This window comes from Symphalangus syndactylus, chromosome 1 (genome assembly GCF_028878055.3).
Source record: "Symphalangus syndactylus isolate Jambi chromosome 1, NHGRI_mSymSyn1-v2.1_pri, whole genome shotgun sequence".
NCBI lineage: Eukaryota > Metazoa > Chordata > Mammalia > Primates > Hylobatidae > Symphalangus > Symphalangus syndactylus.
This window is the reverse complement of record NC_072423.2, coordinates 92,362,877-92,386,146: the sequence shown is the minus strand read 5'-3', so window position 1 is coordinate 92,386,146 and position 23,270 is coordinate 92,362,877. Positions and strand designations below refer to the sequence as shown.

Genomic DNA, 23,270 nt, shown 5'->3' with positions numbered 1-23,270 from the left:
AAGCGTGAGCCACCGCACCCGGCTCAGTTAAACTCTTAAAAGTTTGAGAAGGAGCCAAAGAATTTTTCCTCTTTGGTCATAATTATATATAATATGTTCCAAGAAAAGTCCAGAAAATGGAAATTTATATCTATTACATCATATAGAAAATATAGATTTGATTAGAACTTAGGAAAACTATATTTTAAACTGTAAAGGAAGAATTTTTGATTTCAACCTTATGTGCATAGTTTTCCAAAAGACAGATCATATTACTGTTTGAACAGGCCTCATGTTCTATATGCAAGTCTTCAATTGTTCAAAGCTTCTGTCAGCCCTTTAGGCTTATTTGGGATTTGTTTGAAGTAAGCCAGAGTAGTATCAATCTGGATTTTTGTTTTCTAGATTTATAATTTATCCCAGAACATTCAAGAAGATGATCTTCAACAGCTGCAGGTATATAGTTCTCATAACAATTTTAACATCATATTATTTAAAAGTTTTAAGATTAAGAAAAATTTTACAACTGAATAGTTTTTAGCAAAAGATTGAAATGTAGAGGAAGGTTTTTGGTTCATAGTAATTCTATACTATGTATATCTATTGGTGGGGTGGAGCAGGAGCAGTTGGGGAATGCCTTAATGAGCAGAGAATGAAAGAAAGTGGGCAAATGAGTCCTTCAGATACATTTGGGCAGAAAACTGTTACAGGAGAGGAGCAGCTGCTGGAAGACAGACCCTGAGGGGAGTGTGCTTGGCAAGATCAAGGAATGGCAGGGAGGCCAGTGGGTAGGATTGGAGAGTGTGACAGGAAGGGCTAAGTGATGAAGTCAGAGAGGCAGTGAGGTCCCACTCATGCTGGGTCTGTTCCTCTGGCGAAGGTGGGAGCCGTGGGAGGGTCGTCAGCAATGATGTCATCCGACATGTTGTAAAGGGATCAGTCTGGCTGCCATGTTCAGAATAGATTTTTTTTTTTTTTTTTTTTAAGACGAAGTCTTGCTCTTGTCCCCAGGCTGGAGTGCAATGGTGCAATCTTGGCTCACTGCAAGCTGGGATTACAGGTGTGCACCACCGTGCCCGGCTACTTTTTGTATTTTTAATAGAGACGGGGTTTCACCATGTCGGTCCGGCTGGTCTCAAATTGTTGACCTCGTGATCCGCCTGCCTTGGCCTCCCAAAGTGCTGGGATTACAGGCATGAGCCACCACGCCTGGCCTTTTTCTTCTCTTTTTTTATAGCAGCAGTTATTATCTGTTTTTCCCACAAAATGCTCTTTCGTGAGTATTCCAGGGTTGGATGCAATTCTGGTATGTTGCTCTAATGCTACTTCTCCCACTGACATTCAAGAAAGCATCAGAATGTGAATGAGTAAGGGTGTCATTATTATAGGGATTACCTTGAATTAGTTCTATTTTATGTTTATTTAAAAAAAAAACAAGGAAAATTCCTCCTAAACCTCGGTCCTTAATGTTGCTTATGGCAATTGTCTGTACTTCATAATTGGTAGTTCTATACCAGTGCCATGGCTTAGTGGTTGAGAGCTGTTGTTCTGTAAAACTTCCATCACAACTTGAGCTGGTCACCATTTCACCTGAAATTTATTCCTTTCTAAGCTCCTTCCTTTCATCCATTTTTCGAATGCTTACCTTGTGTGAGGTAGAGGGCCAAGTGCTATAGATATATGTAAGGTCACATTCACAGGTACCAGGTGCGAGGACTTCAGCATATTTTTCTTCGGGACACAATTCAACCCGTAAGAGGTAGTAAGTAGATTATGATGCAATGATTATGTAATTCAGCTTGTCTCACATGACAAGGCTTGTTGGTAGACTGAGCAACTGTATAATATAAATATTACAGAGGAGAAAATAATAAGTTTATGTGCCTGGAAATCCGTAAGAATCAACTAGAAAATTATTTGGAACTTAAAAAATAATTAAGGTCTCCATTACAAAATACAGATACAAAATCATTAGGTTTTCCTCTCTACTAACAATAACCAGTTTAAAAATGTAATGGAAAAAATTGACTATAGCAACAAAATATTGAAAACAGAATAAACTTTAAAAAGATCTATATGGAGCACTTCAGAATTGTATGAGTCATATAAAAGATTTAACATGCAGAAATATGCCTTGTTTCTTCTATGTGGGGATGATAATAGCCAACATGTATTTATTGCTTACTCTGTACTAGATACTGCAGTGTGTTATAAACATTATCTCATTTAGACTGAGAATTATAAAGTTGTCAGTTCTTCCCCACTAAACAAAATCATAAAGGCATTATTTTGGGAACCTGACAGAATTGTTGTGAAATTCATTTGGAAAGTTAAATTGTAAAACAGCCAAGAAAATTACAGGGGAAATATGAGATAATTGACTTAGTACATATTATAAATCTGTAATTACAAGAACATGGCATTGGTTCAGGAAAAAGTAGATCAATGCAGTGTACTTATGATATACTACATTTTCATATATTTTATTCTACTTAAGAATATATACACATATACCATAAAGGATAGATCAGTCAATAAATGGTGTTAGGACAGTTGGCTATGTATTTAGATAAATTAGAAATTATATTCCTCTTTGGAATGCTGAGGCAGGCTGAGTTTGGGTGTTCGAGACCAGTCTGGCCAACATGGTGAAACTCCGTCTCTACTAAAAGTACAAAAAAAAAAAAAAAAAAATTAGCTGGGTGTGGTGGCCACATGCCTGTAATCTCAGCTACTCAGGAGGCTGAGGCCTGAGAATCACTTGAACCTGGGAGGCAAAGGTTGAAGTGAGCTGAGAGCGCACCACTGCACTCCAGTCTGGGTGACAGAGTGAGACTCTGTCTTAAAAAAAAAAAAAAAAAAAAGAAAATTATATTATTATATTTCTACCTTGTACTATATACAAAAATTCCAGATAGACCAGATAGATTAAATATTTTGATGTAAAAAAAGAAATCACAGCTGAGTGTGGTGGCTCATGCCTGTAATCCCAGCACTTTGGGAGGCTGAGGTGGGTGAATCATGAGGTCAGGAGTTCGAGACCAGCCTGGCAAACATGGTGAAACCCCGTCTCTACTAAAAATACAAAAATTAGCTGGGTGTTGATGTTCATGCAGAACCTTCTGATTAAACACATTAATGTTTCTTCAGTGAAATATATGACCAGTCAAATGGGGTAAATAAGCCTATAAAAAGCTTCATGTCAGTTGAAGGCAGGTTTTTCTTCCAAATAAGTTTCCCACCTAACCTGGATTTTTAGTACTTTTTTTTTTTTTTTTTGAGATGGAGTCTCCCTCAGTTGCCCAGGCTGGAGTGCAGTGGCACGATCTTGGCTCACTCACTGCAACCTCCGCCTCCCAAGTTCAAGTGATTCTGCTGCCTTAGCTTCCCGAGTAGCTGGGACTGCAGGTGCGTGCCACCACACCCGGCTAATTTTTTTGTACTTTTAGTAGAGACAGGGTTTCACTATGTTGGTCAGACTGACCTCGAACTCCTAACCTGAAATGATCTGCCTGCCTCAGCCTCCCAAAGTGCCAGGATTACAGGTGCGAGCCACCGTGCCTGGCCTTTTTGTTTTTTTGCTTTTTTTTTTTTTTTAGAGACAGAGTCTTACTCTGCTGCCTAGGCTGGAGTGCAGTGGTGCGATCTTGGCTCACTGCAACCTCCACCTCCTGGGCTCAAGCGATTCTCCTGCCTCAGCCTCCTGAGAAGCTGGGATTACAGGCATCTGCCACCATGCCCAGCTAAGTTTTGTATTTTTAGTAGAGACAGGGTTTCGCCATGTTGGCTAGGCTGGTCTCGAACTCCTGACCTCAAGTGATCTGCCTGCCTTGGCCTCCCAAAGTGCTGGGATTACAGTGGACAGCCCTGCTAAGAGGCTTTTCTCAAATGTCTATCTAGTGGTCCTTGACTACCTATTTAAGAGAGAGCCACTAACAATCCAACTGGGAGCTTTGATAAGAGGATAGGCCTTGTGTACTGGTTTGGATCACAATGAGGTAGGTGGTTTGGTAAGGTTATCTAGCTATTTTGTTGCCAACTCCTAAATGTGTGTTTTTTTTTTGCAGATATTTATTCTTGGGTTGTTAGTTTCCCTGGAAAAAATTTCTTTAAATTCCTGCCTTGGTGGGTAGAAGCTTGCTGTGGCAACCAGTAGGGTGAGAGGGCTAAGGAGTCCCACTGCTCGCTATGTGGACTTTGATTTAAGTACCTGTTTGAAGGTAGGAGACTTACTCCTAACCTCAGCTGAGTTTGGTATCTTAAGTCTAGATTTTTTTTTGGATTTATCTTCTCCAGATAGTACACTTCCCATCTTCTATGGAGGCAGGAAAAATACGGGGGTTAGAGAGGGGTACCTGGAAGTGTAGGTGCTTTTTCCTAAGACTCACATATTTTCTAGTTGTCAGCTGCACTCCTACACCTCCTCCTGTAAGGTAACTGTATGCTTATAATTCTGAGCATTTCAGGGATTCTACTGAGATAATTTGCTTCTTCCTTGTTGGTCTCTGTCTCTTCCAGATTTCTTAGCAGAACAGAGAAAGCCAAAACTTGAGACAGTTCTCATTTGTCTATTTTCTATCCAGAATGTTTTTGACAGGTCTTTTCTGCTGGCTGCTTTGTCCTGTTTATTTATTTACTTTTAAACTTTGTTTTGTTATGCTTTTATTGAGGCTTCCTGAAGAAATAGAGGTAAATATACATGTAAACCTTAACCTTAAAGAATTCAGTCATTTGAATGGCATAAATATTATGGGCCTAACACTTTTCTTGCTGCTGGAAATCCAGTAGTACACAAAACAAATATTCCTGCCCTCATGGAGTTTAAATGCTAGTATAAGGACAAATGCAAATCAAGACAAGAAGAGGTATAGTATATTAGATAATGATAAATGTTAAGAAAAAAATTTTTAAGGCTGGATGTGGTGGCTCACGCCTGTAATCCCAGCACTTTGGGAGGCCAAGGCAGGTGGATCACCTGGGGTCAGGAGTTCGAGACCAGCCTGACCAACATGGAGAAACCCCATCTCTACTAAAAATACAAAATTAGCCAGGTGTGGTGGCACATGCCTGTAATCCCAGCTACTCGGGAGGCTGAGGCAGGAGAATTGCTTGAACCCGGGAGGCGGAAGTTGCAGTGAGCCACGTGCCATTACACTCCAGCCTGGGCAACAAGAGCACAACTCTGTCTCAAAAAAAAAAAAAAAAAAAAAAATTAAAGACATGAAGTAGGAAATATTATTGGCAAACTTGTAATCTTTTTCGGTAGGTGGCCATGGAAGTCTTCACTGAGGAGCTATTTGAAAGACCTTAAGAAGTGAGGGAGCAGATCATGAGGATAGGATATTTGGGAGAAGAACTTATAGTTAGTGGGAGGAGCCAGTAGGAAGGTCCTAAGGCAGCAGTGTGCCCCGTGTATTTGAAGAACAGGAAGGAGGGCCAGTGTGGCTGCATCACACTGTAAGGACTGGCTTTAATACTGAATGAGGTTGCAGGGTTTTGAGCAAAGCCATGATATGATCTAACTAACCATATTATAACAGAGTCAATGTGGCTGCTGTATTGAGAATAGCCCATAGGGAGGCATGGGCTGAGGCAGTTAGGAGGCTATTGCACACATGGAAATAGTGAGTGGCTGGATTCTGGATTTGTTGATGAATTCGGATGTGGGATGTGAGCAGGGAATAACCAAGATGATTTTAAGATACATGACTCCTGTGGGCTTTTGAAACTGTAGAAGTCTGGTATCAATATAAATATAATGAATACTTTGCTAAAAAAGCCATAGAACTATTTTAAGTAATTTTGCTTTACAAACCATAATGCTTCTTTTTTAAAGCTCTTCACAGAATACGGTCGTCTGGCAATGGATGAAATTTTCCAAAAGCCTTTCCAGGTTAGAATATGTATTTTAAATATAATTCATATCTTTGTTTTTGTTTTCACAGATTGGCAAACTACAGCTCATTGGCCAAATGTAGCTTGCCACCTGTTTTTATATGACTTGTGAGCTAAGAATGGTTTTTACATTTTTAAATGGTTGAAAAAAATGAGCAGTACTATTTTATGACATGTAAATTACCTGAAATTCAAATGTCAGTGTCTGTAGGTAAAATTTTAGTGGAACACAGCCATGCTTATTTGTCTTTGCACTGTCTGTGACTGCTTTCCTGCTACAGCGGCAGACTTGAGTAATCGCTTAAAAAGTAAACTCTGTGGGTTGGGCGTGGTAGCTTACGCCTGTAATCCCAGCACTTTGGGGAGGCCCAGGTAGAAGAATTGCTAGAGCCCAGGAGTTTGAGACCAGCCTGGGCAACATAGCAAGATGTCTCTTAAAAAAAATGGGGGCAGGTGCAGTGGCTCATGCCTGTAATCCCAGCACTTTGGGAGGCCAAGGCAGGCAGATCACCTGAGGTCAAGAGTTCAAGACCAGCTTGGCCAACATGGAACCTGTCTCTACTAAAAATACAAAAATTAGCTGGGCATGGTGGTGGGTGCCTGTAATCTTAGCTACTCAGGAGGCTAAGGCAGGAGAGTCGCTTGAGCCTGGTAGGTGAAGGTTACAGTGAGCCGAGGTCATGCCACTATACTCTAGCCTGGGCAACAGAGCAAGACTTTGTCTCAAAAAAAGAAAAAAACAAACAAACAAAAATAAAAAGGTTGTGCACGCCTGCAGTCCCAGATACTCGGTGGGGTTGAGGTAGGAGGATCACTTAAGCCTAGGAGGTCAAGGCTGCAGTGAGCCATGATTGTGCCACTGCACTCCAGCCTGGGTAACAAAGCAAGACCGTCTCAACACAAACACACACACACACACACATACACACTCATTCTCTCTCTCTCTCTGCAAAAAGTCTTGGCTGACCTCTGCCTTAGTTCAGCGTTTCTTGAGAATGAGGAAGCACAGCAGCCTCAGTCAATGGGATTAGAGGTGCTTTTAGTGTGTAAGCCTTATTTCTTTTCTTTTCTAATTTATTTATTTATTTTTTTGAGATGGAGTTTCTTTCTAAAATTTTGCCCAGGCTGGAGTGCAGTGGCACCACGATCTTGGCTCACTGCAACCTCTGCCTCCCAGGTTCAAGCAATTCTTCCTTACCCTCCTGAGTAGCTGGGATTACAGGCGCCCGGCTAATTTTTTGTATTTTTTGTAGAGATGGGGTTTCATCATGTTGATCAGTCTGGTCTCAAACTCCTGAGCTCAGGTGACCCACCTGCTTCGGCCTCCCAGAGTAAAGGGATTACAGGCATGAGCCACTGTGGCTGGCCTTCCTTTCTAATGCTGAAAGCAGATCTGATTTTTTTTTTTTTTGGAGACAGAGTCTTGCTCTGTCACCCAGGCTGGAGTGCAGTGGAATGATCTCACCTCACTGCAGCCTCCGCCTCTTGGGTTCAAATGATTGTCCTGCCTCAGCCTCCCAAGTAGCAGGGATACAGGCGTGAGCCACTGTGCCTGGCCACAGATCTGATTTTATGATTAGCTGGTGCCATGTGGTTTTCTCTTTTGTCCTTTACTATATTCCCAATAGATTTAAGGCAGAGTCCCAAATTTACCATTTTCTCATTAATGTCTTCCTTCTGTTCCTACTAACCTGTGGGAACAAAAATAGCAGATAGCATATATTGACCTCATATTTGGCTTAAACATGTCCTTCCAGTGTTTGTAAAACTTCTAAGACATTACAGAATAGATAAATCGGGCTGAGTGTGGTGGCTCACACCTGTAATCCCAGCACTTTGGGAGGCCAAGGCCACAGGATTGCTTGAGGCCTGGAGTTCAAGACCAGCCTGGGCAACAGAGCAAGACCTTGTCTATACAAAAAAATTAAAAAATAAGCCAAGAGTAGTGGCATGTGCTTGTAGTCACGGCTACTTGGGAGGCTGAGGTGAAAGGATCACTTGAGCCCAGGAATTCTAGGCTACAGTGAGCTATGATCATGCCACTGCACTCTAGCCTTAGTGACGGAGCAAGACCCAATCTCTTTAAAAAAACAAACAAACAAAAAAAAAGTAAATCCTTCAGTACATATCTTTACCCCCTTTGTAGAAGCTGGCATTATGCAAAGATGTATTGCAGTTGTTCTCTTGAAAATGTGTTTATGCATGTTAAAATATGTTCTGCTCTTTTCTTAAATAGACATTGATGTTTTTGGTTAGAGATTGGAGTTTCCCTTATGAATATAGCTATGGACTCCAAGGAGGAATGGCATTTTTGGATAAGCGTTTACAGGTAAGTGGGACTATAATCTTCTGATGAATTATCTCAAAGTAGTGATAGCTTTCTCATTTGCCTTTGGCTATTGTGTTTAAAGCAATTATTGAAAATGATATTGAATACATTAACTATATATGAATCTTAACACAAGCTAATGTTTATTCCTGACAAGATTAAAGAACCTGTATATACAATACAGAGGAATTGTGGAAGAAAACTCTGGGCCAGTGCCCAAGCTTTGATTATAATTTCCATTTTACATTTTAAACCAAGTTCTGTATGTGTCTTTAGAAGTCACGCTCAGAATTTTAGTTATGTTATTCTTATTGAAAATTTTTACTTATTTTGGGATAGATATAAACAGGCCTAACCTGTTCCCCCAAACCAAAACACAGGAATCCTTTGTCTGTCACTACTAATTGGTTAGATCATCCTTCATCCCCATAAACCATCTCTTGTGTAATACTCATTTTAAAGAAACTCTTACGCACCTATTTGTTAGCTATAGGAGTCAAGCCATGGGTAACCAGATTTGTGTGTTTATTGCTTCTTAGGGTTCTGAGTTTTCTCATTTGGCCACTATGATCCATCAGAGTTGAGGAGTCTTCTTTCCTTTGTCCTTATGCTAGTTGTCCCTAGTGAAGAAAACCAAAGGACTTTTGGTTGGTAAATTGTTGGTCTTCATTGGCAGGTGAAGGAACATCAACATGAAGAAATTCAGAATGTTCGAAATCACATTCACTCATGTTTCTCCGATGTCACCTGCTTTCTCTTACCACATCCAGGACTCCAGGTGGCCACAAGCCCTGACTTTGATGGGAAATTAAAAGGTGTGTTCCAGGTGTTATTTTAAACATGTGATTCGATCTTTGGAATTAAAAATAATGAATCACTTACAAATCAAGTGAATGCTTAAGAAAAATGGTGTGCTGTCTTAGAAAGAGTAGTATTTAAAGTCTAGTTCAGATTTTGCTCCTGACTTACTGAGATCATCAGAATTAGTTTACCTTGACTTCTCCACCTGAAATGGTGGTGTTCATATCCGTTAGTAGTCTTTCTAAGAGACTCGTTATGGTTCTTGGTTTACAAGAGATACAAATGCTAAATTAAAGAAGACTAAACATTAGTAAGCTAATATTAAGTAAAATTAACTTCCTAAGGGAAGGCGGCATGATGCATGGCAGAGCTATTATTTTCATCTTATTTGTGATTATAGCAAAACCTGACGCTGGGTCATGTGGTAATGTCAGGAAGTGCTAACTAAATGGTAGGTGAGAGGGATTGTAGTTGGGACTCTTGGGCTCCATTATCTTATTTTTGTTCCTTTTTCATTAAGGCCTTGAGTCATTAAATGGCTAGCACTTAATTTATACATGTGTTAAACTGAGCTCTTGTTAATAAGCTTATCTGAGTCTCTCAGATTCCTGGTAATGTTAGCAACACTATGCTAGGTATTTTGATATTTATGCTCCCAGTAATTCCAATGACGTTGATGTCATTGCCTTTATCTTATATGTGAGGAAAATGGCAAAAATAGTTAAGGAAAAGGAATAAAGTTAAATAACTTGCTCAAAGTGCTCAGCTAATAAGTAAGTGGTGAGGCGTAGATCTACATCCAAGTTCTTGTTGCTCCAAACCCATACTGGGCTAAAATAGGGGTTCTTCTGTTGTATGGAGGAAATCATTCAGAGGATATGTACTGTTTAGTTACTACTAAAAGGTTTTGAAGCGAATGGTTTTCATAGCCTCATATTAAGTATAAAATGCATCATTTTCAACCTATTTGATTTAGTTGATCCAAGAAAATGAATGTTCACCTCAAGATTTTCATTTCAGCTGGTCTTAATATTGCAAAGAAGCTGAGTTAAAGAGACTTAACCTTTACCTTTTATTTGTCACTTCTCTGATATTTTTATGTGGTTGGCAGCTTTCCTGAGGAGGAGACTTCTCTGGCCTGTTTCATGGCAATTGAAAAATCTAAGATTATTGCTTAGGGAGAGAAATCTGCTAGGCAAGCAGTGGATCTAGAACCTTTTACCTGAAAAGCAGTTTCAAGGGAGTTTGCAGAGCTGAGTAGGGAGAGAAAGTTAAGTGTGTATGTGTATGTCTCTAGGTAATATATTGTTTAGGATTATAATGCTCCATTATTGGTTGTACTTTTACCAACCTGAACTCAGATTTGTTCATCACTGATAGGGAATGTGTCCAGTGGAATTCTTAAATGGAGGTGTTAGGAGAGGATGAATTAGAATGACTCCTAGTGATTATCCAGTATAAAGACACACAAATGGCATTCTTCCATAGTTTCAGTTTTAATATTCCAATGCATTGCTTTAAAGTTCATTTTCATTTTTATCATTCATGGAGTAGGCAGAGTTTTTTAAAGTTCAGTAACCCTGGCTTTTGAAATTTTGTGTCACTTTTGGTTGTATTAATTTCCTGTGGCTGCCTTTAACCAATTACCATAAACTAGGTGGCTTAAAACAACAGAAATTTATTCCCTCACAAATCAGGGAGCCAGAAGTCCAAAATGATGGTTGGTTACGCCCGGAGACTCTGAAGGAGAACCTGTCCCACACTCTCTCCTAGCTTCTGGAAGTTGCCAGCAGTCCTTGGCATTCTTTGAGTTGTACCTTTAGTTACCTCCAGACTCTTTGTTGTCACATGACTGCCTTCCTTGTGTGTTCTGTCTTTTTCTTGTGAGCACACCAGTCTTTGGATTTAGGGCCCACCTTAATCTAGTATGACCTCCTTTCAGCTAATCACATTTGCAAGACTGTTTCCAAATAAGATTTTCTGAAGTTCCAGGTGGACATGCATTTTGGGGAGGGGGATGCTGTTCAATTCACTATACATATATGTAGATTATGAATGGTTTAATCACTAAATATTAAGTGTGTCGAGTTTCATATATATATTACATTTATAAAATAGGGAACAAATTCTGTATGAGCAATCTTTAGTCTCATAATTATGTACTATTTGGTTTCCTCATCAAGACAGAGCTATAAAATGCACTTGTAAGTCTTAAATCTTCCTTTCTTACATGAAAAAGCAAGTCCAAAAAGAAGAAATACAAATGGTCATTGTATATTAATGAAAATATGTGCAGCATCACAATAATCAGGAAAGCACAAAAGCATTGGTAATAAATGATCATCTTTATGGACTGTAACGTGGCGGCATCAGAATTCAGAATGTTCACGTCCTTTGATCCACTATCCCACTTCTAGGAGTTTATCCTAAGGAACTATTTAAATAAGTGGATAAAAATATGTATACTGGCTGGGTGCAGTGGCTCACGCCTGTAATCCCAGCACTTTGGGAGGCCAAGGCGGGGGAATCACCTGAGGTCAGGAGTTTGAGACCAGCCTGGCCAACATGGTGAAACCCTGTCTCTGCTAAAACAAAAATTAGCCAGGCGTGGTGGCAGGTGCCTGTAATCCCAGCTACTTGGGAGGCTGAGGCAGGAGAATCGCCTGAATCTGGGAGGCAGAGGTTGCAGTGAGCCGAGATTGCGCCATTGCACTCCAGCCTGGGCGACAAGAGCAAAACTCTGTCTCGAAAAAAAAAAAAAAAAAAAACTATGGTAGCATTATTATCATAGAGAGTAACTGAAAACAACACAAATGTGTCTTTATGAGGAGTTGGTTAGATTATGGTACATCTCAGCCTCGGCAACATAGGGAGATTCCCCCCCATCCCTAAAAAAAAAAAAAAAATACTAGCTGGACATGGTGGCACACCCCTGTGGTCCCAGCTACTCAGAAGGCTGAGGAAGGAGGATTGCTTGAGCCCCAGAGGTCAAGGCTACAGTGAGCTGTGATTGCACCACTGCACTCTAGCAACATAGGGAGATTCCCCCCCATCCCTAAAAAAAAAAAAAAAATACTAGCTGGACATGGTGGCACACCCCTGTGGTCCCAGCTACTCAGAAGGCTGAGGAAGGAGGATTGCTTGAGCCCCAGAGGTCAAGGCTACAGTGAGCTGTGATTGCACCACTGCACTCTAGCCTGGGTGACAGAGTGAGACCCTATCTCAAAAAAACAAACAAAAATTAAGGTACATTTGCAGAAAGGAGTAAAATACAGTCATTAAAAAGATTAGGTAGAGACCGGGCACGGTGGCGCACGCTTGTAATCCCAGTTTGGGAGGCTGAGGCAAGAGAATCACTTGAACCCAGTGGGCAGAGGTTGCAGTGAGCCAAGATCACACCACTTCACTCCAGCCTGGGCAAAAGCGTAAAACTGTCTCAAAAAAAAAAAAAAAAAAAAGTTGCCAAAGGGGAACACAATCAGTATGTCTAAGTTGGAATGTTTTTGCATTAAAGGGCTATTTTTGGGCTGGGCGCGGTGGCTCACGCCTGAATCCCAGCATTTTGGGAGGCCGAGGCAGGCGGATCACCTGAGGTCGGGAGTCCCAGACCAGCCTGACCAACATGGAGAAATCCTATCGCTACTAAAAATACAAAATTAGCTGGGCGTGGTGACACATGCCTGTAATCCCAGCTACTTGGGTGACTGAGGCAGGAGAATCACTTGAACCCGGGAGGTGGAGGTTGCAGTGAGCTGAGATCGCGCCATTGCACTCCAGCCTGGGCAACAAGAGTGAAACTGTCCCCCCCAAAAAAGATAAGGTAGATAGGTGAATTATGTGTCTTTATGTAGAAAGATGTCTGTGATATATTATTAAATGTAGAAAGATTGTGGAGTAGCATATGTGGTATGATCCTATTTATTTAAAAAAAAAGTACTTTAAAATTTGTATGCATGTATGTATGTATGTATATATTTATTTATTTTAGAGACAGGGTCTTCCTCCGTTGCCCAGGTTGGAGTGCAGTGGCATGATTGTAGCTCACTGTAGCCTCTAACTCCCAGTCTCAAGCAGTCCTCGTACCTTAGCCTCCTCAGTAGCTGGGACTACAGGCATGTACCACTATGCCTGGCTAATCTTTTTATTTTTTGTAGAGACAGGGTCTCCCTCTGTTGCCCAGGCTGGTCTCGAACTCCTGACCTCAAGTGATCCTCCCACCTCCCACTTCAGCTTCTCAAAGTGTTGGGATTACTGGCATGAGCCACCACACCCAGCCAGTACTTTTTTAAATGGAAAGATTTGAAAAATAAAAATTTGCTTTTTTGCCTAACTTTAAAAATATGTTAAGAGCCTGCCCTCTGTGTTTATTTAAGGAACTACAATTATTATGAGGATTGTTCATGAAGAATTCTTACTAGCTCTGCAAAGATTTATGTACATTTTAGATTTGGAGATGGATATTTTGTAATTTTAGGGAACCTCTTACCCAAGATTTTGAAGGGTTTTGAGTGAAGAGTAAATCGGATGCTAAATTGCAAATGGCGGGTGATTTGTATTTGGCAAGTGCTAGCTCGAGAACCACATTGTAGGAGACCTATTAGTAGAACTAATGTAGTTTTTCAAAATTAAAAAAAAAAGGTAGGCATTATATTTTCTCAAGTATATACTTGTGCAGTTCCATGGTTAAGATTCTGCAGTCCTGTTCCATGTAACTTGGAAAAGACAACATTAGCCTGAGGTTGTTAGGGCTAATCCATAAAAGGAACTTAAAATGTAATTTTTGTAGAACATTTAAATTTCATAAGAACTACATTCTGAAACTATTTCTGCAAATGTTCCCCCAGATACTTTAGGAATTATTTTAGTGGTTTTATTTTATTTTTAAAGATCAACCACTTATTTAGAGGTAGATGCCTGCCAAACATCATCTTAGTTTTGGTATAACTGATGCTAAGCTGCTGTTTCTTGCAGTAATTAGCTAGAATAGCTTCTGAGTTTTTTTTGTTTTGTTTTGTTTTGTTTTGTTTTTTTTTTTTTTTTTTGAGACGGAGTCTTGCTCTGTCGCCCAGGCTAGAGTGCAGTGGCGCAATCTCGGCTCACTGCAAGCTCCGCCTCCCGGGTTCACGCCATTCTCCTGCCTCAGCCTCTCCGAGTAGCTGGGACTACAGGCGCCGGCCACCGCGCCCGGCTAATTTTTTGTATTTTTAGTAGAGACGGGGTTTCACCGTGGTCTCGATCTCCTGACCTCGTGATCCGCCCGCCTCGGCCTCCCAAAGTGCTGGGATTACAAGCGTGAGCCACCGCGCCCGGCCCTTTGTTTTGTTTTTTGAGACGAAGTCTTGTCTGCACTCTGTTGCCCAGGCTGGAGTGCAGTGGTGCGATCTCAGCTCACTGCCACCTCCGCCTCCTGGGCTCAAACGATTCTTGTGCCACATCCTCCCAAGTAGCTGGGATTACAGGAGTGCACTACCATGCCTGGGTAATTTTTGTGTTTTTGGTAGAAACAGGATTTCACCGTGTTGGCCAGGGTAGTCATGAACTCCTGGCCTCAAGCAGTCTGCCCACCTTGGCCTCCCAAGGTGCTGGGATTACAGATGCGGGCCACCACGCTAGGCCTAGAATAGCTGCTTTTTGAGGATACTTTTCATCAGACGCAGGATGACTGTGTTGTCAGCATAAAGAAAATTGTTATCTTCCTACTTACTGTCACAGGGAGACAATACAGTAACTACTGAGTTGTTTAGTTAGAAATTAACACAGGAGGCTTTGTAGGGCCCAGTCTTCTTTGACACCACTAAAGATTGAGTTTGTTTCTGTTATGAGACAGTTCTTGTCTATTCTAATTTTAAAACTATTATTTTGGTGTAGCCTTCATAGAAACGTGAGTAGCATATAGGGTCTGTACAGCTTGTTAAAGTGGCAGGTGTAGCATGTGGATCCTGCTGCTACTTGTGTGAGGTATTTTTGAAACACTCCATCTTTCAGTGTGATGGAAATTGAAACCATACAAAAAGGTTTTTTGGATATATAATACATTCACATGTTTAAAATTTTAAAAAGGATTAAAAAGTACTCAGTGAAAAGTCTTCCATTTTTGTAGGCTTTCAGAGTTTCTTTAATATATGAAAGCAAATGTGAATGTGTACAGAATGGCCTATTATGTACACTTTTATAGTTTTTCACTGCAAGGTTGCAAAGTATTTTTCCCATGCTTTTCTTGAAATTTTAGTTTCTTTTTTTTTTTTTTTTTTTTTTGAGACGGAGTCTTGCTCTTTCACCCAGGCTGGAGTGCAGTGGCGCGATCTCGGCTTACTGCAGGCTCCGCCCCCCCGGGGTTCCGCCATTCTCCTGCCTCAGCCTCCCGCGTAGCTGGGACTACAGGCGCCTGCCACCTCGCCCGGCTAATTTTTTGTATTTTTAGTAGAGACGGGGTTTCACCGTGTTAGCCAGGATGGTCTCGATCTCCTGACCTCGTGATCCGCCCGCCTCGGCCTCCCAAAGTGCTGGGATTACAGGTGTGAGCCACCGCGCCCGGCTTTTTTTTTTTTTTTGAGATGGAGTCTCTCTCTGTCCCCCAGGCTGGAGTGCAGTGGTGCAATCTCGGCTCACTGCAAGCTCCGCCTCCCGGGTTCACGCCATTCTCCTGCCTCAGCCTCTCCGAGTAGCTGGGACTACAGGCGCCCACCACCACGCCCGGCTAATTTTTTGTATTTTTAGTAGAGACGGGGTTTCACCGTGGTCTCGATCTCCTGACCTTGTGATCTGCCCGCCTCGGCCTCCCAAAGTGCTGGGATTACAAGCGTGAGCCACCGCGCCCGGCCTCATTTTTCATATTATAGTCTGGTTGGTGGAGTATTGAAGAGTTCTTATTTGATGTGGGCTCCTACCTGCTTTTTTTTCAGTGTATAGCTGGTAACCCAAGAAGATGTTAGAAGATTATGTAAATCAGCTTTTCTGTATTTTAATTCTCCTGTGTCTTCATAGTTGGACCAGCTAATAATTCTTACTTTGAGGAAAGAGCTGTATTTAATGGCTCTCCTGATCCCTCTGTGGGAACCTTGTAGAAGCAGCAGAGAATCTGTCACCTTTCTTGGGTTAGTGGTCTTTTCATTTTGGGGTGGTTCCGAGGGTCTCTGAGAGATAATAGAAAATAAATATAATGAGGCACAGGTACTTCTACTTCTTTTAACATTAAAAAAATTAGCAAGAATAAATCAGATGGATGACCAGTGATTTCTAATTGATTTAAAGGAGTAGTGTGAGAGCATGGTAAAGGCCTGAGACAGCTTGAGAGGTTAAAAATTGACTTGTTGAAGACCTTGTTAATGAAATTCTTTTTTTTTTTCTGAGATGGAGTCTCACTCTGTTGCCCAGGCTGGAGTGCAGTGGTGTGATCTTGGCTCACTGCAACCTCCGCCTCCTGGCTTCAAGCTATTCTCTGCCTCAGCCTCCCAAGTAGCTGGGATTAGAGGCACCCGCCACCACCCCCAGCTAATTTTTGTATTTTTAGTAGACACGGGGTTTCACCATCTTGGCCAGACTGTTCTTGAACTCCTGACCTCGTGATCCACCCGCTTTGACCTCCCAAAGTGCTGGGATTATAGGCATGAGCCACCACGCACGGCCATCAAATTCTTTAAAAAGTGAAATTTCTTGATAGGCTAGGGAGTAGACCAGATATCCCAGAATGAAAACCAAGGTAAAGATATTCTGCATATATCGTATTCTATTTTGAACTAGAGAAGACTTTCTACTACAGTGGGGAAGGAGAAAAATGAAAGTACATTGGGAAAGAGATCTATCAGCAACTTGGTCATAGCCAGAAAGTGTCAAAACATAGTCTCAGACCCCTTCTTCTCTCCCACTTTTTTTTTTTTTTTTTTTTTTTTTTTTTTGGAGACGGAGTCTCACTCTGTCACCCAGGCTGGAGTGCAGTGGCGCAATCTCGGCTCACTGCAAGCTCCGCCTCCCGGGTTCACGCCATTCTCCTGCCTCAACCGCCCGAGTAGGTGGGACTACAGGCGCCCACCACCACGCCCGGCTAATTTTTTGTATTTTTTTTTAGTAGAGACGGGGTTTTACCATGTTAGCCAGGATGGCCTCGATCTCCTGACCTCGTGATCTGCCCGCCTCGGCCTCCCAAAGTGCTGGGATTACAACCGTGAGCCACCGCGCCTGGCCTTTTTTTTTTTTTTCTTGAGATGGAGTTTCACTCTTGTTGCCTAGGCTGGAGTGCAATGGTGCAGTCTTGGCTCACTGCAACCTCCTCCTCCAGGGTTCATGTGATTCTCCTGCCTCAGCCTCCTGAGTAGCTAGGATTACAGGCACCTGCCACCACGCCTGGCTAGTTTTTCTATTTTTAGTAGAGACAGGGTTTCACCATGTTGGTTAGGCTGGTCTCGAACTCCTGACCTTAGGCGATTCACCCGCCTCGGCCTCCCAAAGTGCTGGGATTATAGGTGTGAGCCACCGCGCCCGGCTTCTCTCTCACTTTCAGCAACCAATGTTAAAAGCACTAGACTGGGAACATTGCATTGTGTGTTCACCTTGGTTGAATAAGGCTGTTTGGCTTATTTTTCCCTTCTTTGTGGTCCTGTGAACAGATATTGCTGGTGAATTCAAAGAGCAGTTACAGGCACTGATACCGTATGTATTAAACCCGTCTAAGTTAATGGAAAAGGAGATCAATGGCTCAAAGGTCACCTGTCGGGGACTACTGGAGTATTTTAAGGTAAATATGGGTTTTAGTTATTAAAATGTTTGACTTTTGGTAAAGCTGATCTAACTCGTAAATCAACTTGAATTTAAATATTTTGAAACTTAAAGGAAAATTTTCTGGGGGAGATGGTGAGAGGCATTTTCAGAGACCTCGGTGTCCTTCCAGGAGTGGGCCATTGGGTGGCAGTATTGGTCTAAGAACCAAATGGATGTTCTTTGCACTCTCTTAGAGGAGCAATTAGCTGTGACTAAAGGAAGATTGTTCCTCAAGGAAGATGGTGTGGACAGGAGGTGGTTAGGAAGTTGCTGTGAGTAGGAGGAGACGGCACCTAGATGTGACATGACTACCTCAAGGCGGATGGTCACTCTGCCCACAGGTAGTGGTGAGGCCAGCGTGCATGGGGAGCTGGATGGGAATCCTAGCCTCTGTAGGCTTGTGCTGCTTGAGAACATTTTTAGTTAACTAAAAATGCTAACATGCACTCAAAGGTGTGTGGTGTGTTTTTGCTAATTCCTGGTTGTTGATCTAAGTCTTTAGGAAAATGCAGTTGTATGGTCACTTTCTAAAAATCAAATATGAGTAAGATATGACTGAATAACATTTTATAGCAGTTTTTATGTTTATCTTTTAAGGCATATATTAAAATTTATCAAGGAGAAGATCTGCCTCACCCAAAGTCAATGCTTCAGGTAAACAATGATTTGACATCCTAAACGCTACCCTTAAATTACTTGAGTTGACCTGTATACAATAAGCAGAGTTCTTTAGGAAGAGAATGCACTTTTTCTCCTTTTTCATTATGCTGAGGTCTGTTAATTTTTTGTAGCACATTTTGCAGTAGTGTGGCAACCTTCTAGTTCACTTGTTTGTATTCATGGTGGTACAGTTAAAATGAAATGGCCTCTCCTCACTGGGCCTAGTCTTTTCACCAAACACACTTTGGGAAGCACAGTTTATTATACGTGGTTGAAACATACCCACCATGTTAGACAAGCAAGTTCCTGTCATTGTTTTTTTTTTTATTTTTATGTAATTTATAATTTATCATTTTTTTTTGAGACAGAGTCTCACTCTTGCCAAGGCTGGAGTGCAGTGGCATGATCTCAGCCCACTGCAACCTCCACCTCCTGGGTTCAAGTGATTCTTTGTTTTTTTTTTTTGAGACGGAGTCTTGCTCTGTCACCCAGGCTGGAATGCAGTAGCGCAATCTCGGCTCACTGCAAGCTCCGCCTCCTGGGTTCACGCCATTCTCCTGCCTCAGCCTCTCCGAGTAGCTGGGACTACAGGCGCCCGCCACCACGCCCGGCTAATTTTTTGTATTTTTAGTAGAGATGGGGTTTCACTGTGGTCTCGATCTCCTGACCTCGTGATCCGCCTGCCTCGGCCTCCCAAAGTGCTGGGATTACAAGCGTGAGCCACTGCGCCCAGCCTCAAGTGATTCTTATGCCTCAGCCTCCTGAGTAGCTGGTATTACAGGCATGTACCACCACGCCTGGCTAATTTTTGTATTTTTAATAGAGATTGGTTTAGCCATGTTGCCCAGGCTGGTCTCCAACTCCTGAACTCAAGCAATCCGACCGTCTTGGCCTCCCAAAGTGCTGGGATTATAGGAGTGAGCCACTGTGCCTGGCTATAATTTTTTTAATTAAAAAAAAAAATAAGGATGTGGTCTTGCTGTGTTGCCCAGGCTAGTCTTAAACTTGGCTCAAGTGATGTGCCTGCCTCAACTTCCCGAAGTGCTAAGATTACAGGTGTAAGCCACTGTGCCTGACCTGTTATTTACTTTAGTGGAACATGTCCTGACACACCTGTTTACTATTCACTAATCAGGTTTTTAATTTGCAACTAGAATGTCATTTGGTTAAAACATAATTTTTGAGTTTCATATGTTGAACATAAGGGGATTTATTGCCAAGTGTTGATTTATTTTGTAGCAGAAAATTTTCATAAAGGGAGCTAGAGCCTGGGATTGACATTGCAAATAATTTTTTCCTTTTTTTTTTTTTTTTTGAGATGGAGTCTCGGTATGTCGCCCAGGCTGGAGTGCAGTGGCACGATCTTGGCTTACTGCAAGCTCCGCCTCCCGGGTTCACGCCATTCTCCTGCCTCAGCCTCCCGACTAGCTGGGACTACAGGCGCCCACCACCACGCCCGGCTGATTTTTTGTATTAGAGATGGGGTTTCACCGTGTTAGCCAGGATGATCTCGATCTCCTGACCTCATGATCTGCCCACCTCGGCCTCTCAAAGTTCTGGGATTACAGGCGTGAGTCACTGCGCCCAGCCCCCACTTTTTTTTTCTTTTTTCTGTTTTTTAAATAGAAACAGGATCTAGCTGTGTTGAGCAGGCTGGTGTTGAATTCTTGGGCTCAAGTGATCCTCCCACCTCAGCCTCTCAAAGTGCTGGGATTACAGGTATAAGCCACCACATCCAGCTTTTTTTTTCTTTTTTTTTTTTTGAGACAGAGTCTTGCTCTATTGCTCAGGCTGGAGTGCAGTGGTGTGATCTCGACTCACTGCAACCTCTACCTCCTGGGTTCAAGCGGTTCTCCTGTCTCAGCCTCCTGAGTAGCTGTGACTACAGGTGCGCACCACCACGCCCAGCTGATTTTTTTGTATTTTTGGTAAAGCCTGGGTTTCACCATGTTGGCCAGGCTGGTCTTGAACTCCTGACCTCATGATCCACCAGCCTTGGCTTCCCAAAGTGCCAAAGTGCTGGGATTACAGGCCTGAGCCACCTCTCCCAACCTTTCCTTCTTTTTTTTTTTTTTTTTGACTCACATCTATTAAAGTTGAAGCAATGGAGCCAGGTGTGGTGGCTTACTCCTGTAATCCCAGCACTTTGGGAGGCTCAGGTGGGCAGATCACTTTAGCCTGGGAGTTCAACATCAGCTTGGGCAATATAAGGGAGACTCTAGCTCTGCAAAACAAAAACTTACAAAGTTAGCCAAGCGTGGTGGCATGCACTGGCAGGAGGATGGCTTGCATTCAGGAGGCGAAGGTTGCAGTGTGCTGAGATTACCACTGAACTCCAGCCTGGGTGACAGAGTGAGACTCTGTCTCAAAAAAAAAAAAAATTTAAACAATTAAAAAATAAATTGACGCAATGGAAATATTTTCCTTGAATTCTGGAGATTTAATTTTTGCTAAAGATTCTTATGTATGAGAATACATATTTCTATGTATATGAACTTCTACCTTTTTTCTGATAGAAAATTTGGCAGAAAAAGTGTATTTTATTTCATTAGTTGAACTATATGGAAATCTAGAAAAATAGAAGGTTAATAAAAAAGGAAGAATGGGGAATAGAGAAGATTTTTATTAGGTTATTTGTGGAGGAATGTTTAAAGAGGAAGGATTTACAGTTCACGTTTTTCTCTCTTAAAAGGCCACTGCTGAAGCCAACAACTTAGCAGCTGCAGCCTCTGCCAAGGACATTTATTATAACAACATGGAAGAGGTACATGGGACATACGCCTTATTCTGAAATATCTATAACCTGGGCATTGTTGCTGACCTCAAAAGCCCAACTTGATCCTTCTTAATGTATCTTTAAATGATGAGGCAATAAACCCATATTCAGGTTGTCCTGGTAACGGGGGCCTTCTAATTATTAACCATTTCTTTTTTTGTTTGTTTTTGTTTTATTTTGTTTTGAATAGCAAATAGTTTATTGGTAAGTACATAGTTTCAATGGGAATAATAAATTCACATGAACAGGAGACAATAATCAAGTCAAAATAATAAATGCTTACTAATCATCAGAAAATCTGTGGCCATTAAGGCTGGCACATAAAAATCCAAAATCACTCAGAGGCCGAATCTTAAAGAAGATTCGTCCTCTTATTAGTTCATATGGAATAGGTCTATAGTACCTGGAATCTGTAGAATTCTGTAGATTTATCACCTTCTAACCAAACATGACCCACTGGGACATAACTGTAGCTTTTAAAGAAATCTGATGGACTAGTGGTGAGGATTTTGTCTCCTTCCAAACCAGTTACTCTTTTACAAATATTTGTTGTTGGATCACTTGGGCTTTTTGCAATCACAGTGTCACCTCTTTGGATACTATAAAAATGTCGACTAAGATTTTCTGTAAAGACAATATCTGAATTTTGAATTGTAGGCTCCATTGATGGTCCAGAACACATGACACCACCACCAACGTATTCAAAAGCACAGTGAGCTATACAGTCATACTGAATAGCATAGCCAACAAGTCAAAAGGTTTCCCTAGAACACCATGAAGCACAGTTCTGTGTAGACTCTGCCACCATTGGTCATAGGTCTGTTCTATAATTCATCCAATTTTTAGGGAAGTCGCAGGGCTTCCAGAAAAAAAAAAAAAATTAAAGCATGTCTCAAAGCGTATGTGGGTGATCCATGATTTCAGGCATCCTTGGGTCCCAAAGAACCCTGAAGACCCTCAACCAGGACACAGGTGGGCCTTTCTCACCTGGGCCCCACAGAAGTTGACTGTTTGCTTTTGTTTTTTTGAGATGGAGTCTCACTCTGTCACCCAGGCTGGAGTGCAGTGGTGAGATCTCGGCTCACTGCAACCTCTGCCTCCCGGGTTCAAGCGGTTCTCCTGCCTCAGCCTTCTGAGTAGCTGGGATTACACGTGCCTGTCATCATGCCCGGCTAATTTTTTTTGTATTAGTAGAGACAGAGTTTCACCATGTTGGCCAGGCTGATTTCAAACTCCTGACCTTAAGTAATCTGCCCGCTCTGGCCTCCCAAAGTGCTGGGATTACAGGTGTGAGCCACTGCGCCCATCCCAGTGTCACTGCTCTTTCCAATTAATATTATCTGGTTTATCTACCTGGTTTTTTAAGTGTGCTTTTCAGAGGAAGTGAAACTAGACTTTATTGGTCTAGTTTCTTAAAACATTCTAATCCTTTCATTATCTTTTCATGTTTTATTTGGCACTTGTTTTTGAAGAGATCTTTTAACATATTGTTTCTTTGTTGTTTTTAGGTTTGTGGGGGAGAGAAACCTTATTTGTCTCCAGACATTCTAGAGGAGAAGCACTGTGAATTCAAACAACTTGCTCTGGACCATTTTAAGAAGACCAAGAAGATGGGTGGGAAGGATTTCAGCTTTCGTTACCAGCAGGAGCTGGAGGAGGAAATCAAGGAATTATATGAGAACTTCTGCAAGCACAATGGTAGCAAGAACGTCTTCAGCACCTTCCGAACCCCTGCAGTGCTGTTCACAGGCATTGTAGCTTTGTACATAGCCTCAGGCCTCACTGGCTTCATAGGTCTTGAGGTTGTAGCCCAATTGTTCAACTGTATGGTTGGACTACTGTTAATAGCACTCCTCACCTGGGGCTACATCAGGTATTCTGGTCAATATCGTGAGCTGGGCGGAGCTATTGATTTTGGTGCCGCATATGTGTTGGAGCAGGTAAGTGGTGCTGCTGAAGAGCCTGAGGGTTGATAATGGGCAGATATTTGTGCTTCTGTTGTAAAATATCTCAGTTTGGAAGAATTTCATAGTGAAGACATGAGACAATGGCCACTCCTTTGGCCATTGTTTTCTG

At 41.9% G+C, this 23,270-nt stretch overlaps 1 protein-coding gene and 1 pseudogene across 5 annotated transcripts in view; one reads left to right on the top strand and one right to left on the bottom strand.

The window, feature by feature from the left end:
• The window catches only part of ATL3 (atlastin GTPase 3), a 50,658-nt gene that overhangs the window by 20,275 nt on the left and 7,113 nt on the right, over positions 1–23,270 (top strand). For all 5 annotated transcript variants that reach the window (XM_055296185.2, XM_055296126.2, XM_063642432.1 and 2 more), the window contains 8 exons: positions 385–435; positions 5,816–5,872; positions 8,111–8,203; positions 8,880–9,018; positions 17,608–17,735; positions 18,356–18,412; positions 21,111–21,182; positions 22,703–23,134. In XM_055296185.2, the coding sequence (XP_055152160.2) occupies positions 385–435; positions 5,816–5,872; positions 8,111–8,203; positions 8,880–9,018; positions 17,608–17,735; positions 18,356–18,412; positions 21,111–21,182; positions 22,703–23,134 (1,029 nt within the window). The remainder of the gene's footprint in view (positions 1–384; positions 436–5,815; positions 5,873–8,110; positions 8,204–8,879; positions 9,019–17,607; positions 17,736–18,355; positions 18,413–21,110; positions 21,183–22,702; positions 23,135–23,270) is intronic.
• Positions 21,411–22,501, bottom strand: LOC129491256 (mitochondrial inner membrane protease subunit 1-like; annotated as a pseudogene).